Source organism: Hyperolius riggenbachi, chromosome 10, assembly GCF_040937935.1.
Source record: "Hyperolius riggenbachi isolate aHypRig1 chromosome 10, aHypRig1.pri, whole genome shotgun sequence".
Classification (NCBI taxonomy): domain Eukaryota; kingdom Metazoa; phylum Chordata; class Amphibia; order Anura; family Hyperoliidae; genus Hyperolius; species Hyperolius riggenbachi.
Window position 1 is genome coordinate 64,324,669 of NC_090655.1, and position 17,567 is coordinate 64,342,235.

Below are 17,567 nucleotides of genomic sequence, written 5' to 3' on the forward strand. Positions count from 1 at the left end.
GACTTCCAACTAACCGATTAGCACCGCTCAATTCTGTACTGAACTCTGCTGCTCGACTCATTCATCTCTCCTCTCGCTCTTCCTCTGCTGAACCTCTCTGTCAAGCTCTTCACTGGAAACCAATTAATGAGAGGATTCAGTTCAAACTCTTAACCCTAATCTACACAGCTCTCCACAATCTCTCTCCCCTGTACATCTCCTCACTTGTCTCCAGATACCAACCCAACCACAATCTCAGATCTGCACACGAGCTTCTTCTATCCTCTTCTACAATTACCTCCTCACATTCACGTGTACAAGACTTCTCACGTGCCTCACCCCTCCTCTGGAATGCCCTTCCACAACACATCCACCACTCTCCCACCTTTGAAATCTTTAAACGCTCCCTCAAAACCCACCTTTTCCGACAAGCATATTCTCTAGCTTAGGCCATGCACCCACTAAATAACCTAATTACGTACTGCCAGTACATATACTGTATACTTCCCCACCTCTTGTTTCCACCCCATTCCTTTAGATTGTAAGCTCGCAAGGGCAGGGCTCTCACCCTTTTGTGTCATGGGATGTTATTAATTTAATTGCTTGCACACTGTTAGACATTTATACATTTTAGTCATCATGTTAAATCAAATTGTAATCAGCAGTGCTGTATCTTGTATCAGTGTTCATATTTGATGTATATCATTGTCTGTATCATTATGTATCCCTTGTTTGTTCTCTTACATTGTACAGCACCACGGAATATGTTGGCGCTTTATAAATAAATAATAATAATAATACCCACTATCCCAGAGGGGCTGGTAGAAGGGGGTAGCTCTAAAGAACACAGTAATCAGTACTCCAGCTGGCTGGAGACACAGAGGAATAGTGATAGTTTCACCTGAGGAGCGGGTGATGCCTGGTGACACAATGTAGAGTGATCACTCGAGGAGCGAGTGATTCAGACTGTACTGCAGTAGGTGATTCCCTGAGGGGCAGGAGATCTTAGACAGCACTGAAACAGCATTAGTCCGAGTAATGAATGATCTACTTACTGCAAGGGACAAGGGTGATTGCTCAATTCTGATTCTTCTTGACTTGTCAGCAGCATTTGATACTGTGGACCATGAAATACTAATCCAGCGACTGAAGAATTACTGTGGCCTAAGGGGTACTGTTCTTAGCTGGTTTCAGACCTTCCTATCTGGCAGGACACAGCAAGTATGTCTGGGCACACACTACTCTAATCCAGTGCCACTTGCCTATGGAGTTCCACAGGGTTCTGTACTATCACCATTACTCTTTGCAGTCTACATGCTCCCACTGGGCAAAATAATCCAGAACTATGGTTTAGGATACCATTGTTATGCAGATGACACACAACTGTATCTGTCCTTCAAGCCTGGCACCCAAGACCCTTCAGCATCCATAAATGCGTGTCTAGTGGATTTACAAAATTGGATGAACACCAGCTGGCTGAGGCTGAATTCTGACAAAACAGAGGTGTTGGTGGTAGGTGGTCCACACATGATGGATAAAGTTCAAAATGCTCACCACCTCAAACTAGCAATTGGGGGAGATACTGTACAGTATAAAGACTCTGTGCGAAACCTTGGGGTGATCCTGGATGGAAATCTAAAACTCAGACAGCAGGTATCAGCTGTCGTCAAGTCTTCCTTCTTCCATCTAAGAAATATAGCGAAAATCAAACACCTTATCCCAGCTGAAGACCTACCTGCCCTGGTTCACGCATTTGTATCCTCCCGCCTAGACTACTGCAACGCCCTGTTTGATCGGATCTACAGATAAGGTTCTGCGCCCCTTACAGCTGCAGCAGAATGCTGCAGCCAGACTCCTAGCCAATGCCCCCCGCAGCTCACACATCACCCCAGTACTGCAAACTCTTCACTGGTTGCCAGTAAAATGGAGAATCAATTTTAAGATCTGCCTGCTGACATTCAAGGCTCTACACCACATGGGACCCAAATACATAGCGGATCTATTGGAACTTTATGCCCCTCCACGCACCCTCCGCTCTGCCAACAAGATGAAGCTGGTTATTCCCAGGATACACTTAACATTTGGTGCTCGGGCCTTTTCCTATGCAGCCCCTACTCTATGGAACTCACTTCCACAATCAGTACGAAAGGCTCCTTCTCTGGACAGCTTTAAAAAAAGGCTAAAAACTCACCTCTTTTCCCTAGCCTTTGAGACTGCATAATGCAGGGTCACAGCGCTTTGAGTCCCCAGGGAGAAAAGCGCTATATAAATATTATTGTTATTGTTATATTAGCTAGTCACCTGAGGAGCAGGTGATTAAGACTATACTGCAGCTATCAACCTGAGGAGCAGGTGATTAAGACTGTACTGCAGCTATCAACCTGAGGAGCAGGTGATTAAGACTGTACTGCAGCTATCAACCTGAGGAGCAGGTGATTAAGACTGTACTGCAGCTATCAACCTGAGGAGCAGGTGATTAGGACTGTGGTGCAACTATCAACCTGCGGAGCATGTGATTCAGACTATACTGCAGCTATCTACCTGAGGAGCAGGTGATTCCTAAACTGAGAGTCCCTCACCAGGACTAAGCTCCCTGGTGAGGACAGAAGAGTCAGACAAGCAGGTTCGGCAACACACGGACAGATACGGTACAGAGACAGGAAGCTAAAGCAGAGTAGTAGTTCAGGCAGAGTCGGCAACTTGTCAGATAGGCAAAGGTACCGAATCAGAGAGCAGAAGAATAGTCAAACTTGCAGAAGGTCATAACAAATAATACAATTCAATTAGTACTTTAAGCTATCAACAGAATCTGGCTAAGTGTGGATCCCCAGCACCAGCTGGTTCTAGCACACTTTGGGATCTGACTAGGTCTGAGTGCTAACACGTAGCCAGGGGCGTAGCAATAGGGGTTGCAGAGGTAGCGACCGCATCGGGGCCCTTGGGCCAGAGGGGCCCCGAAGGGCCCTTCCTCAACTACAGTATTAGCTCTCTATTGGTCCTGTGCTCATAATAATCACTTCTATAGATGCTTTGAATATTGGTAATCATTAACAAACTGCTCCCCATCCCCTTCTTGCACCTCTGACACTGTAGTTGCCATTGACAGATTTTGGTGTGCCGTATCCATTGTTATGTATAGAGTGCTTGGGGGGCCCCATTGTAAAACTTGCATCGGGGCCCACAGCTCCTTAGCTACGCCACTGCACGTAGCATATGCAACAGCAGACGCGGAACAACTGACAGTCAGGTCCTATATATACTAAACGCGCTCTATAGCGCCGCCCTGATCACTCAGCCAATCCAGAGCATAGCTGGAGTCAGCTGACCGAGTGATCAGCTGACTACCCTTCTAGATGCATAAAGGTCCTGTCGCTCGGCGCGCGCGTAGCCCTTAGTCTATGAGCGGTAGAAGGACCAGGCAAAGCACCAGCATGTAACTGTGCGGCGGAAACCCTCGGCTGCGACGCGGAGATAGCCGCCATGCCGCTTGATGTTGCGGCGGTATCTCCGCTATCCATTACAATTGGCAAATCAAAGGGATGAGCACAGAAAGGTGAAAATCGCTCTTGTCCGTTAAGGTAAAAACCACCTTGGGGTGAAGTGGTTAAAAATGCATATTTTTGTTTAAAAATAAATAAATAAATAAAGATGCAGAATGAGGGTTACACTCTTGAGCATAAGAACTTCATATTAACTGAAAAAAAATCCCCACCAATATTGTCTAGTTAGGATAATTACGTTGTGAAGGTTATCATCTTTAAATTGTCATATTTTCCTGAAGGTCATGTCAGTCATTACTGCACCTAGAAGCTGGTAAAGTTGAAAACAAATTACTTCCGGAAGCTGTAAAAATGGATTCACGCCGTAATTGTAATATTTTGTGTTTTTTTCAAACTAAAATAAAGCATGAAGCATGTGTAAACAAATAAAAACAAAATCACACATGCCTTAAGGAGAGGAGCCTAGTATAACAAGAACTTATGTTTGCCACTTTAATAAGTTGCAACTGGATTGACTAATTTTTAACAACAAATGCAACTTCTCTTTACTTATTTCAACAGAACATTAAAAGAAAATATATTAAAAAATTACAATTTCTTGCACAAATCCACGTTTCTTCAACAAGTAATTTATTTGTTTTTCAACGTTAGCAGCTTCAGGTGCACAATGATTGACATGCCAGTCAAGGAAGTAGAATAATGTAAATATGATTGGCTTCAAAACTTCATTTCCTAATAAGACAATACTTGGTGTGGATTTTTTAGTTTTTATAAAATTCCAATGTTTAAATTTATTGTCATAATGTTTTGTTTTTTTTCATTCCAAAGAATGGTAAGCTTGACAAATGAAAAAGAATTTACAACTAGCTGTACTTGAAATTGTGAAACAAATAATTGAAAGATTTTTTTAATGATTTGGTTGAAACTACTGGCTAACCTCCTCCTTTACCTTCTACTTTTTTTTTGTTTTTCTTTTAGTTTTTGAGTTAAATTTAAAAAGTCTGCTTATAAAAATAAGTTGAAAGAAGATTGTTACTGCCATCCTACAAGCACAAACTGTTAAACTTCTACCAAATACTCATATATTGAGAATATATAAGCTGTAGTTACATTGGAAATAAATAAAAACAAAATTGCCTTTCAGTTAAAAATACTGAAGTAAAAAAAAAGTGGAAGTGATTGTGGTCCTACATGTCTGATAATTGTTTGCAGATTCTGCCTTCCTTCTCCAATCTCCATTTTCACCAAGTACAATTAAAAAAGTCCAGAACGGGAAAGAATGCAAAAGATTCTGTAATACTGAAGTGAAAAAACAAGTGGAAGTGATTGTGGTCCTACATGTCTAATAATTGCTTGCAGATTCTGCCTTCCTTCTCCGATCTCCATTTTCACCAAGTGCAATTAAAAATTCCAGAATTGGAAAGGATGCAAAAAGATTCTGCATTTTTGTAATTATTATTTTGACTATAACTTTTTATTGTTGTTATTTGTATTCTAGGTTTAGTACTAACATAAGTTAACAACATGGTTTTATTAAGATATGAAATATTACAAATTAATGTTTTGCAGTGTCATCTGCTGGGCAGGTTTTATGCTACTTTGATCCTAGTTTGATCCTTGTTTTATTGTAGTATGGGAAAAGATACTGTAAATAATATACAATGCAATATACAGTAATGATGACTGGAAACCTAATTATCAGTCATTAAGTTTGAAGACTTGTCTCTGGTAATTGTAAAGATTTTTTTAAAGCAATATTATGCCATGTTTTTCCTCAATTACTAAATTTGCCAATACAACCAACAGATTGAGCCCTAAAAAGTGCAGCCATTATTTGCATTGCCGAAGTTTCGCATTAAAAAAAGCAAAAAACAGTAGTAACCATAATAAAAAAAAAAAAAACAGACATTTTAAAACGGTATACATGCTCTTTCTGTATAGTGATGTATTGAATTTTAGCTAAGTAAAAACATTGCCTGGGCATAATCATCTATTTTGATAAGGATTTATAATAGCTGGTTCTTTATAGTATTAAGCTGTTTGCATTCCATCTTCCCTTGACTCAGGGCTGCAAAAAATAAGCTCTACCTGCAATAATGTTAGCAGGGAAGGATTAATCTCTCAGAGTCAGCACAGTTATCTAACGGCTGTAAGTCTGCTCAACTTTTTAACCTTAAGAGATAATTCTGCAGATGTTCTGCTGAAGGTCGTTTTCCTCTGTCCATTAATTGAAACAATTTCATACTTAGAACTCGCTAAAGTGTGCCCGTTCAGTGAACTGCAGAAGGAAAAAAAAGTGTTTTGCATCTTACAGTGTTTGTGTTTAGAACCGTATAAACTTTATTGATCCTTTCACTGCCTATGATGAAGCCTGCATTTCATAATTATCCTCTTGCCATGGAAACAGTGTAGTATGGGGGTTTGTATGGCAGTCAAAAAGTCAAAGCAAATTCATAGTTGTAATAGAATTTTAAGGATAGGTGTTCCTGTGAGGTACACAGGGGCACAGAAAATATTTCGGGTGGAGGTAGGGCTTATTAGAAACCAGCGATTTATTTAATTATTTAATATTGCTGTCAGTTCTCTCCTGAATAACCTGCATGGAAACTTCATTAGTGGGCACGGTCTACTCCTAATTTGAGACGTAGTCATTTTATAGGGTGCATAAACGGAAACACCCTACCCATTCTCTGCAAGTGTGCCATATCTACCTACCTGCATGCATGTAAAAAGGGCCTCTAGTAAAAAGAGTATGCTGCACAAGAAAAAGGGAGGTGTGCTCTGACCAGTCAACTCCTGACTTAAATACTGGCTGCCTCAAGTCAACTGACTAATTATAATGGCAAAGCGTTTGCATGTTGCATTCGCCCATCAGAATATGCAGGATCTAAACTATCCACCTGCTCTTCCTGCAGGAGTTGGCCCATGCAATATTTTGTATCTCAGCAGGGGTGCCGCGTGTAGGCCTCCTTGTACCCCCAAGAAATGAAGGGCAGTGCAGACACCCCCACAAGGCATCCATTGCCCATGAGTGCTGCAACTGCCCCACTAACTGATCCCACCTTGTGGTGCCTAACACTAAGGACCCCGCTGGCGCAGCCTAACCCTAAAATTCTACTGGTGGTGCCTAATACTAAGGGCCATCCTAGCGCTGCCTAATCCTAAAGCTCATCTGGTGACTCTTAACCTCAACCCCCCCACACACACACCTGACACTGAAGACCCGCTGCTGGTCCTTAACCCTTAAGACCCCAACACCCCCCCCCTTACCATCTAACCCTATTTGCCGATACTTTCCGCACCAACTGATTTGCTACCCACACATTGTAATACAGTATCTAAAGTTGCTCTTCCCTTGCCCCATCCTATTAAGAAATGCTGCCACTGGTTTGTATTCACAAGCACAGGGAGCCTTAATATTGCCTGTACTGATGTGCAGTACTCCCCTTTGGTGTTGTAACAAATGTTGGAGAGGCAGCCGCGGTGAATAGTGCTACCTCCGTGGCTGCCTCCAGCTCCCTGTCTAGCATTGTATCTGTGCCTCAGGCGTCTAGTACACTGAGGACGGGTCTGTCTGTTGCACATAGGGTTGCTTTGTCGCGTGCGCGTGTGCATAGACAGGACCTTTATGCGGGGAGGAGGTGCGCCAGCTGACCGGCCGGTCGGCTGGCGTCAGAGGAGACGCTCGCCGCTTCTCATTGGCTGATAAGAGGGGGCGTGCCTGATGGGTCTCCTCTGCTTCAAAAGCCTAGCTGATTCACTCGCAACTTGTCTGCCGTTGCGAATACTTCGTGTTAGCGCTCAGACCCTTAGATAGTTCCGGTGTGCTTTGATCCGGGAGGAAACCGGAAATTTCGCACAAGATAGGAATTGTTTGATAGTTCTAATCGTTATACTACTTTGTATTATTTGTGCATGACTGGCTCGTTCTGATTATTCTTCTGCTCAGCGATTCTGTACCTTTGCCCATCTGATCTTGCTGCTGACTCTGCCTGTTTATACCTTTCAGTCTCTGCCTTCCGATTTTGTACTGCATCTGTCTGTCTGTTGCCAAACCCGATCTGTCTGACCTCTCTACTCTCACCAGAGGGCCCTTGACTCTGGTGAGGGACGCTGTATTGTTAGTACCCACCAGCTCCTCTGGTGAGGTATTGTTAAACCTATCAGTACTACTGTTGCACCAAATCACTATATATTAGTTGTCACCTCAGCTTCTGATATACCAGTATTATAGGTGATTCTGCAGATCACCATATAATCAGGTATACATCTGCATTATAGGTGATACTGCATATCACCTATAATCAGAATTCTGTTATTTGCTGACACAAATCGTTACAGGTGTCCTTGACACTGTGTTCCCTTATGGTGCTGCTTAATTAGGGTTCCCTTCTACTATGCAGTGCTCCCCTTTAGATTCCCATCTATTTTGTCCCACTTATAGTACCTCTCTACTACTGTGCAATGCTCAGTAACACATTTTTTGTCTCTTGGATGTCATAACCATGAGATCTCACTAAAAAAAAAAATGATATTACATGCTCCCACTAATGTTTGACTTTGTTCCCCTGGTACCTTAACTTTCTATTTTTTTTTTAAATAAATATTTGATAGAATTTTTGTAACACTATATTGACATTAAAGGGACCCTGAGCAGTTAGAAATAAAGGAAATCTGGACTTACCTGGGACTTCCTCCAGCCCACCGTTGCCCACGCATCCTCTGGGTACCTGCCGTGGTTTTTCTGGTGTGTCTGATAATCTGGCGCCCTCTCTAAAGACTGAACTGCGCATGCACAGAGCTCTTACGGCGACTGTGGTGATGACATGCCAGGGGCGGGCACGTGTGACTTCAGCCAAGGTCTCCGGATTGCGGGAGCCACCAGCGACACCGTGGAAGAGACCCAGAGGACGCTGGGGCACCTTGCGGGCTACGGGGGGCAGGAGGAAGCCTCAGGTAAGTCCAAATTTTAATTTTAGCTGTCTGCTCAGGGTCCCCTTAACTGCGGCTAATAGCTTTCGCAACGTCAGGCAGCCAGCACAACACATATCAACATTAATGAAAATAACACATACTGTATATCTTAAGTTGCCCAGAGGCCCAAAAAAGTCCTGGTTTGGTTACCCCAAAAATAAAAATCCATAGTGTCAGTTCATTTTGGTACAACCTTTAGAAGCTAATCATCCAGTTTTCAGAAGAGGTGACATGAGGCTTCATACTGCACAGGCGCGAGCATGCACTCTCGTGTGTGTTTGCGCGTGTGCAGTATGGCACCGCCCGTCTTTGGGAGCACTCGGGTTCCCGATGCCTCCCATAGTGGCACAGGGCACTATTCAACCCATCGGAATACTGCTAACGGGGGTGATGGTGCTTGAAAAAGGTGACTGAGAGGAATGGGAAGGCTCTATAGTGCCCAGAGCCTTCCCTCTCTATAGGTAAGTATCTGCTTTTTTTAATTATTTTTCAATTCAGTATTGCTTTAAGAACCGTATACGGTTTGATAGAGTTGGTGTCTACTCTGTAATTTTAAGAATCCCAGAATAAGCCCGTATCTTAAGAACTGGTATAGTGAGAAAGTTATAGAATAGACCATTTCTTTTAAATTTTTTGCAACAATGCCGCTTGAAATAAACACGTTTTAGGAGTGTCAGCTCTTTATGCACATAAGAGACTCAACCTCCTTTTTAGGAGGTGTGGGTTGAGTCCATCTTTCATCTGGGTATTATCATTTTGTGGGTATAGGCTATCAGGGCTCTAAAGACCTGCATTTTTTGCATAGAGAGATGGCTTGTCCCCAAGGTTGCCCAAAAGCTTTGGCTCTGGTGAAAACATGAGATCCCAAATATTCGCTGTAGCTCAGCATGTACTTGAAGCCAATACTGGTGGTGGACATGCTGGTATTTCCATACCACGTGAAAGAAGTCGGCCCATGTTTGCTGACATCTGTTACAAGATGGAGGATCCATCTTTTGCAACCTGACAGTTGAGCTATAGCTCCTGTGTAGGAACTTCAGTGCAATAAGTCTGTCACGTGCTGCAACATTGGCTGTAGCTTGCCATTTTTGGAAAGGTTTGTCCACTATGTTTTGGCCCCTGAGGTGGAGGGGGGGGGGGGTGTGGGGGGAGATTTTATAAAGACATGATATTACATACTCCAGCTCTCTTTTTGCTATTTCTTCTTCAGTGGCATGGGACTGTACCAGCAGAGACCCACCCCCTGACAGAAATTGCGGCATCCCGCATCCCACAGCTACATGTATCTACAGTACATATGGTTGGGGAGGTTAAACACTGGTTTAATGCAAATCCGAAGTGAAAAATAAATAAAAAAACAGACCTACCTATGAAAAGGGAGGGCTCTGAGTCCTATAGAGCCTTCCTGTTTCTCTCACAGTCCCCTCGTTCCAGCTCTGTCACCCCCATTTGAATCTGCTGCCACATAAGGTTTCAGTAGGCTTTGGGACGCTGAGTGCTCCCAAAGATGGGAGGCTCCATACTGCATAGGCACGAATGTGCGCAGTACGGCGCCGCACTCCTGAAGCCTTCCAAAACCTCTCGAGGTGGCAGAAAGCAGTATTTGACCCATCGGTTAACTGGGGAGACAACACCTGAATGAGGTGACCATGAGAAGAACAGGAGTGCTGTGTAGGACCCAGAGCCTTCCCTTTTCATTGGAGAGTATCTGTTTTTGAATAATTTTTCACTTCAGAGTTGCTTTAAGAACCATAAATGGTTTGATAGAGTTTTTGTCTACTCTGTAATTTTAGGAATCCCAGAATAAACCCATATCATGGGATCAGGTATAGTGAAAAATTCTTGCAGGGAGGGGTTCCACTTTCTATATTGGCCATGGTAGATGTTCAGAGTACCTGTTTCACCACTCCTACATGAGTTGGGTGGAGCCGCTAGTAAATTTCACTTGAACCCTTTCCCTCCTAGTTCCTACCTCCCTCACCACCACCACCAATTAGGGTCTTGATCCCAATCGAACGACATTGATTATATGTATTGGTCTTTAGATGGTAGTACTGATTACCCCTTGTGTACTTTTAATAGCAGTTATGATTACTGTTACCCTCTCCTGTTGAAACGCAGCTGTCCTTGGCAGGTTTTGATGTTCCTTATCTATTGTTATTTATAGAGTGCTTGGGGGGCCCAGTGTTATATTGCACTGGGGCTCATAGCTCCTTAGCTTCGCAAATGCCAGCATGAATGCAGTTTTCCAAAATTGCATGTATGCTATCAGTTACAGCTAATAGGTTTGTTGTTATTTAATAACACTGCTTCACCATAACCTTTTCCACACTCACTTTACACCTAAAAATGTATTTTGGGTGGAGTTAGGCCATAATCCAGAGTCACTGCTAAAATGTTAAAGAGGAACTTCAGCCTAAACAAACATACTGTCATTAAGTTACATTAGTTATGTTTATTAAAATAGATAGATAATATAATCTCATACCCACCCTGTTTTAAAAGAACAGGCACATTTTTGTGATTTCATGAGGGCAGCCATCTTTTTGGTTAAAAGGAGGTGACAGGGAGCATGAGACACAGTGTCCTGATCACCCCTCCCAGTTGCTAAGCAACGAGAACAACAACATCAGAAATTCCATCATGCTTTGCAAAGCATCAGGGGTAAAATGCCCGGGCAGTTTTATTTGATGAGGTGGAGCTTAGCTTCTGTGCAGCTAAAAATGAGGCTTTGATAAGAAAAACAAAGTTCTGATGCTGTGAAAATGTTAAAGAAACACCAAGCCTTTTCAGTGCTGCTGAGTAGATTTTTAATTTGGAGGTTCACATTAAGCTTACTATACACACTGGAGTGACATTTCAATAATAAGCACTGTACAGACATGCTGTTTAGCTATATCCAAGCAGCAGGTACCGTTTAAGGGAATGATGTATACACACTAGATTCTGAGCAGAGCCAATTGTCTCAACCAACTTTTCTATAGCATGTGTTGTACTTGTAAGGAATTAGCAGTTTTAGTGTGACAGTGGCAATGTGACAATTATGAATGGAGCAGAGTGGATGGAGAATGATAGTGCACAGCAGAAGGAGTTTGAAGCTGTAAGCAGGGGCATAACTATAGGGGAGCAGCCACTGCAACCACATGGGGGCTCAGAGCTGTGTGTGTGTGCGGGGGAGGGGGGGCAATTACTAACCTTCCCTTTCTCCAATAAAGGGTTCCTTCCTCAGATCAGATGTTTTTGTGGCTACACTTGTTATGGATGTGAAGATTATGATGTACACTCTGGTGGAGTAACTACAATCGATGGGGCCCCCAGCTAAACCTTGATGCCCCCCATGTTCACATGCCTTCCATTGTCTCCCCTTGGTGCCCTTCCCAACATTTGGGGTGGGGCCCATCTCACAAGGGTCATAAAACATAACAAGTGTAGCCACAAAAACACCTGATCTGAAGCACAGTCCCCTGTATAGGAGGAAGGGAAGCTTAGAAGTTGGGGCCCCATACAGCTCAGTTTTGCTGGGGGCCCCCATGATTTGTAGTTTCGCCACTGGCTGCTGTAATACGTTTACTCGTCAGCCTTGACATGAGGTGCTGAAAAAAAAAAATAGCTGAACGGAAAAAAAAAAGTTAGGTCTTCATTAATTATATGAAGTTCGATTCCTAACTGCCTGTAATGTTCCGATAAACATGACAGCACTTGAAAGAGAAACTCTTTTGATTCCAAATGCAAAAATTAGTGCGGATCTGATAAAGTCAAGTCAGGTCTTTTGATGTCTTCCTGATCAGCATGAGTGCTTACAACACTTGAGAGCGGGATGATAACAGCTGTAGATAGGCAGGAATGCAGAGGGGTGACTTGGGATGCCAGCTGTGGGCATGCCCAAGTGGCAGTTGGCTGTCTGCATCCCTCCTGCAGGCTAGAAGCAATTGCTGGGGATTTTAAACTTTTTGTTTTGGAATTTGAAAAAAAATAAACGTTGATGCCGTGGTTGGCTTTTGACAGCATTGTACTTGTGCCAGGTCTGTGGATTGCACAGTGCTTGACTGGCAAGATGTAGCAGGGTTCGGATCGTGGCTTCATATTGCTTACGCTGCACTAACAAGCTGTGGTGAAAATCAACCCTGACAGTTTCTCTCGCCTTTGTTTTCCAGTTGTCAGCTCGTGACTTTTGCTGGTTATATAAAGTCATTTTCAAGTCATTTTCTAATTATCTGTTGGAGTGGTTCGCTCCTTGTAGGACAGCAATACACTTGGCTTGCCCGTTATGCTATATATAATGTTGTGGCTCCTTTGGCAGGGTCCTCCCGAGTGTATTCTACATGATCGTGTGCTCCTTTCCTATGACAGCCTCGTACTTGTATCACTGGAACTACCAAACCAGCCCAAAATCGCATGAGCATGTATTTTGTACCAGGGGCGTAACTAGAAATCACAGGTGAGGGAGAGGGGGAGTCAGGCCCCCTCCCTGCTGCTCACCCTTCCTACACTGCGCCCCCTCCTGCCCTTAAAAATGGCCCTGGAGGGCCCCAGAGCCAGGGGCCCCCTCTCAGGCATTTCCCCCTAAGGCCCCCCCCATAGCTGCATCCCTTGCAGGGCCTATTGTTACGCCCCTGTTCTGTACCCTGTTTGTCTTGTCTAGCTTTCTCCTATGTTGTATTACATTGTTACGTCTCTCATCCTTTGTATCATTGCATGTATGCTGCCTAATATGTTGTTGCTTTATAAATACAATAATCCATGTCCATGGATGTCCATGGGACATAACAGCCCATGGGGCCCCACAGGGCCCCCTGAAATCTAATCTTCTTCCTGCCTTACATGACCCCCCCCCCCCTCCAACGCACACGCCTTGCTTTGACACACATGCAGAATAGTGTAGGGACCATAGTAACATTTACCTGCTCCAGTGCGGCTGGTCTCCTCTATGCATCGTAGCCGCACACTCTCAGCTGCCATTCGTCGGTTCCCAATCACGTGACTTGCATTGGTCATGTGATCGAAAGACAGTGAATGGCAGCAGAAAGTGTGCAGCTATGATGCACGGAGGAGACACACAGTGCTGAAGCAGGTAAACATTACTCCACTACCTGTGCTACTCTGCATGTGGGTAAGGAGAGGGAGAGAGGAGGAGTGGCCCCCCACAGCCCCGGGCCCCCCAGCAGTTGCAGGGGCTATTGTTACGGCCCTGCATTCACTAAACTATTGCACGTAAAATAGTGTGTCCTGCAGGGTAGTAAAACATTTCTCTTTCTCTCTCCCTTCCTTTATGTCTTTTTTCCTCTCATCTGATTCATCTCTATTAGAGTTGAGGCGAAATTTTCGAAATTTCGCGTTACTATAATTACGCATGCGAAATTTGCTATTACGATGCAAAATTATGGTAGCGTAATTGCCATTAAAATCGTAATTGAAAATACCGTAAGCGTAATTTTCAACGCGTAATTTCGCATTTCGTTCATACCGTAATTTCGCGTTAAACCATGACGTAATTTCGCATTTCTTCGTAATTTCGCGAATTTCGTAATTACTTGTTAACAGGGTTGCTCGCGAATTTTCGCCAAAGGGTTCGCTTAATTTTCGCAAAATTTAGCTTATTTTTTTCGCGTTTTAGTCTGCATGGCGAATTTTGATGCGAATTATCACTACATGGCGAATTTTATATGCGAAATAGCACATGTAGACAGTACAACTTGTCTCAAAAAACAACTCAGCATTCCGTAACGCGAAAACTATGCGAAAATTAACGCTTACAGAAATATGAACTATCGCGAAATTACGTTATGTAACTACGCTTACAAACGGTTGCATGCAAGGCAAACGTAATTTCGCGATACCCACTGTAATGCGAAAATTACGCTTACGCGGAATTTCGCGAAATCCTTCTTCATTACGATTATGTACTTACGGCCATAATCGTAATTACACTAATTACGCGAAATTTCGCGAAATCGTAATTAAGTCATTACGCTCATCTCTAATCTCTACTATCCCTTCTACTCTTCTGCTTTACCTCTCTTTTGTCCCTTTCTTTCCTCTATTTCATATCCTAACCTCTCCTTCGTTCCCCTTTGTTCTCCTGTGTACATAAAATCAAGCACTCAGGAAACTGGGGTGCAGGTTAAAGCCGAGAAAAAGCTCATCCTGCTCCTGCAAAATAAGGGAAAGAGGCGCCCTGATTTGAATAAAAGATTTTAAAACTAGTTTAAAAACGAAAAAGAAAAAAATGAGGTATCTTACCTCAATGACGAAATCTCTGTAAACTTACAAAAGATTTTTATTTTATTTCAAATAAAAATCTTTTGTAAGTTTACAGAGATTTCGTCATTGAGGTAAGATACCTCATTTTTCTTTTTCGTTTTTAAACTGGTTTTAAAAGCTTTTATTCAAATCAGGGCGCCTCTTTCCCTTATTGTGCATAGTTTTACCCCCGTACATGTTTGTCCGAGGGGTGGTGACAGAACACCCGTTGTTTTACCATGGTTAATGTTTTGTCCATCCTTTTTCGTCTAAGAGAGCGACCGCAACCAGGTCCGTCCAGGACCACCCCGAGTGGAGTCGGGTTTATGGTCTCCACCTGCTTCCTGTGGTCGGTTGCCCCTTGCAACCCTCCTTTGTGAGTAGCCCTTTCAATCAATTGATTTCTCCACACACCTATTATTGACATACTGCACTATTGGGCTCCCTTTTTTGTCTCCTGTATTTTTTTCCATGGTGCCAAGACACCCCAACCACGATTGCTCCTGCAAAAGTCTTGGTGGCATTAATTTCTATTTCCCCTCCAGGCTACCATGGACTCAGGGGTTAGAGGTAATTCGGCTGCCAGCTATTGCTGGCGGTCAAACTATGCTGTTTTTCAAGTAATTTGGGTGTTTTTTGACGGTGCCCAAATTACTGTCTGAAAACCGCTTTATTTTGGCCTATGGAGGCACCGGCTGCGCCAAAAGTCTTCGCTAAAATTGACTATTATGGTCATTATTGGAAAAGGTAAGTCCACCACTGCCTCCTCTTTTAACCAGATTTTTAAAAAATATATTTTATACTTGTTGGTGTCTCTGTTACATTGTTTTTGTTGACGGTTGTCCACCCTTGGTGGAGGGGTGTCACCCCTTTCTTCATCTTCACTAAAGAGAGCAACTTTCTAACCTGGGGTTGGGATATTCGGGGGGACAAGTGGGGGACTTGCCTTTACTGTGGTTACCTTGGCGGTAACCCTGACTTGTACGTATATTTCCATCCAACATTTTCTTACACCCTCTGTCTACTAACATCTGGGGCTTGATTCATCAATGTATTTCATGCTGTTCAGCGCAAGATACATTGATGACCGCAATGTAAAAGTAACTCTGCACGGTACGGCACTGGCGGCAGCGTAACATGCGCTCCTTGATGTCCGTGTGCTACTTGTAAAGTATGTACGCTAGTGCAGGGCAACTATACTTGACTATCATGGCCGCTGCCCTGTACTAGCGTGCGTACTTTGCAAAGTGCGTGCGGACGTCAAAGAGCGCACTTTACGCCGCTGCCAGCGCAGGTACCATGCAGAGTTGCTTTTACAATGCGGTCATCAATGTATCTCACGCTGAGCAGCACAAAATACATTGAAGAATCAAGCCCCTGGTTTCTCAGCCAGTGGTATGTATACCCCAGTGGGTACTTCTGATGGGTCCAGGGTGTAATTAGGCTTGATGTAGTTGATTAAGTATAACAATTAGTATATTAGCTAATTAAAAGCAATAGTAGATGCCTGGAAACTGTGTCTAGACAATTACAGTGTACTACTATTAAATATATCTATGTCAAGGAATACTCTGTAATAAATGAAGGGGTACTTGAGATAATCTCTACTATATTTATTTTATTTATTTAAGTATTTATATAGCGCCGACATATTACGCAGCGCTGTACAGAGTATTGTCTTGTCACTAACTGTCCCTTAGGGGCTCACAATCCAGTCCCTACCATAGTGATATGTATGTATCATGTAGTGCATGTATGGTCTAGGGCCAATTTTTTGGGGGGAAGGTGGGGGGGGGGGCAATTAACTTATCTGTATGTGTTTAGGATGTGAGAGGAAACTGGGGTGCCCGGAGGAAACCCACGCCGACACGGGGAGAACATACAAACTCCTTGCAGATGTTGACCTGGCTGGGATTCGAACCGGGGACCCAGCGCTTGCAAGGTGAGAGCGCTAACCACTATGCCACCGTGCTGCCCATATCAAGGGTACTATATCTAGGGGTACTTAGGGATGGTCAGAAATGGTGATTTTCGATTCCACTGAAAGGATTTCAGTTTTCCGATTTCCAAAGAGTCTTTTTTTGGGGGGTCATTTTTTGCATTCTATGATTGGCCAAATACTTCCAGGTTGACTGCATTCTCTGATTGGTCCAATGCTTCAGAGTTCTGTGATTGGGTTCTGCGGAAGTTGAATCAGCATCCCTACTAGGCAGGAACAGACGTTCAAAAGGGGTGCATATCAAAATAATGTTGAGACACTGCACTGCCACTAACGTACTACACTATATTGGGCTCTCGGCTCTCTCCTTATTTTTGCTTTAACTTTACTCCAGTTTGCATAGCTTTGAGTCAGGGTCTATAAGGCAAAACTGTATAAGGTAATACATCAAAATCTCCCATTGTGAAAGTGGCGCTTAATATAAAATACTAAAAGAAGGGAAGCGTACCTCTTGAATCAATTACAACAAAAAAAGAAAGTATGCAAAGCATTTCACAAAAACATTCTTCTCCTCCTGTTCCACAGGAAGTCATTTTAGCATGCTTTTAGCAATTATATTTTGTGGGAATTAATATAAATAGCAGAATGGCTGGAAGCAAAAAGTAAATACATTAGAATTAGAGAGAATAGAGGATTTTACTGTTCTTTTTAGAACCAAATTGCTTATTGCTATTCACTTACAATAAACTGTATTAAATTCTATAAAATGTAATGGTTCAAGTAGTGCTTAGAGAGATGCCAGTTAAAAGCATATGTATGTGTACGCCGCCGGTGAGTTGGGCGCAGGGTGGGCCGAATCACGTCTCATCCTTCTGCTGCTTAAATTCCCAGGCAGCATTAAATACTATTCACCTTCCGAGTCGTAGCAACAGGAC

At 43.2% G+C, this 17,567-nt stretch overlaps 1 protein-coding gene across 4 annotated transcripts in view; it reads left to right on the forward strand.

Annotated features, from left to right (window-relative positions):
- The window catches only part of TCF7L2 (transcription factor 7 like 2), a 774,578-nt gene that overhangs the window by 497,682 nt on the left and 259,329 nt on the right, over positions 1-17,567 (forward strand). Inside the window, exon 17 of one of the 4 annotated variants that reach the window (XM_068255161.1) lies at positions 4,692-4,751. The exons of the other annotated variants lie outside the window; for them this stretch is intronic. Within the exon in view, the coding sequence (XP_068111262.1) occupies positions 4,692-4,737 (46 nt within the window). The 3' untranslated portion in view covers positions 4,738-4,751. Of the gene's footprint in view, positions 1-4,691; positions 4,752-17,567 lie in introns of those variants that run through there. 4 annotated transcript variants of the gene reach the window in all.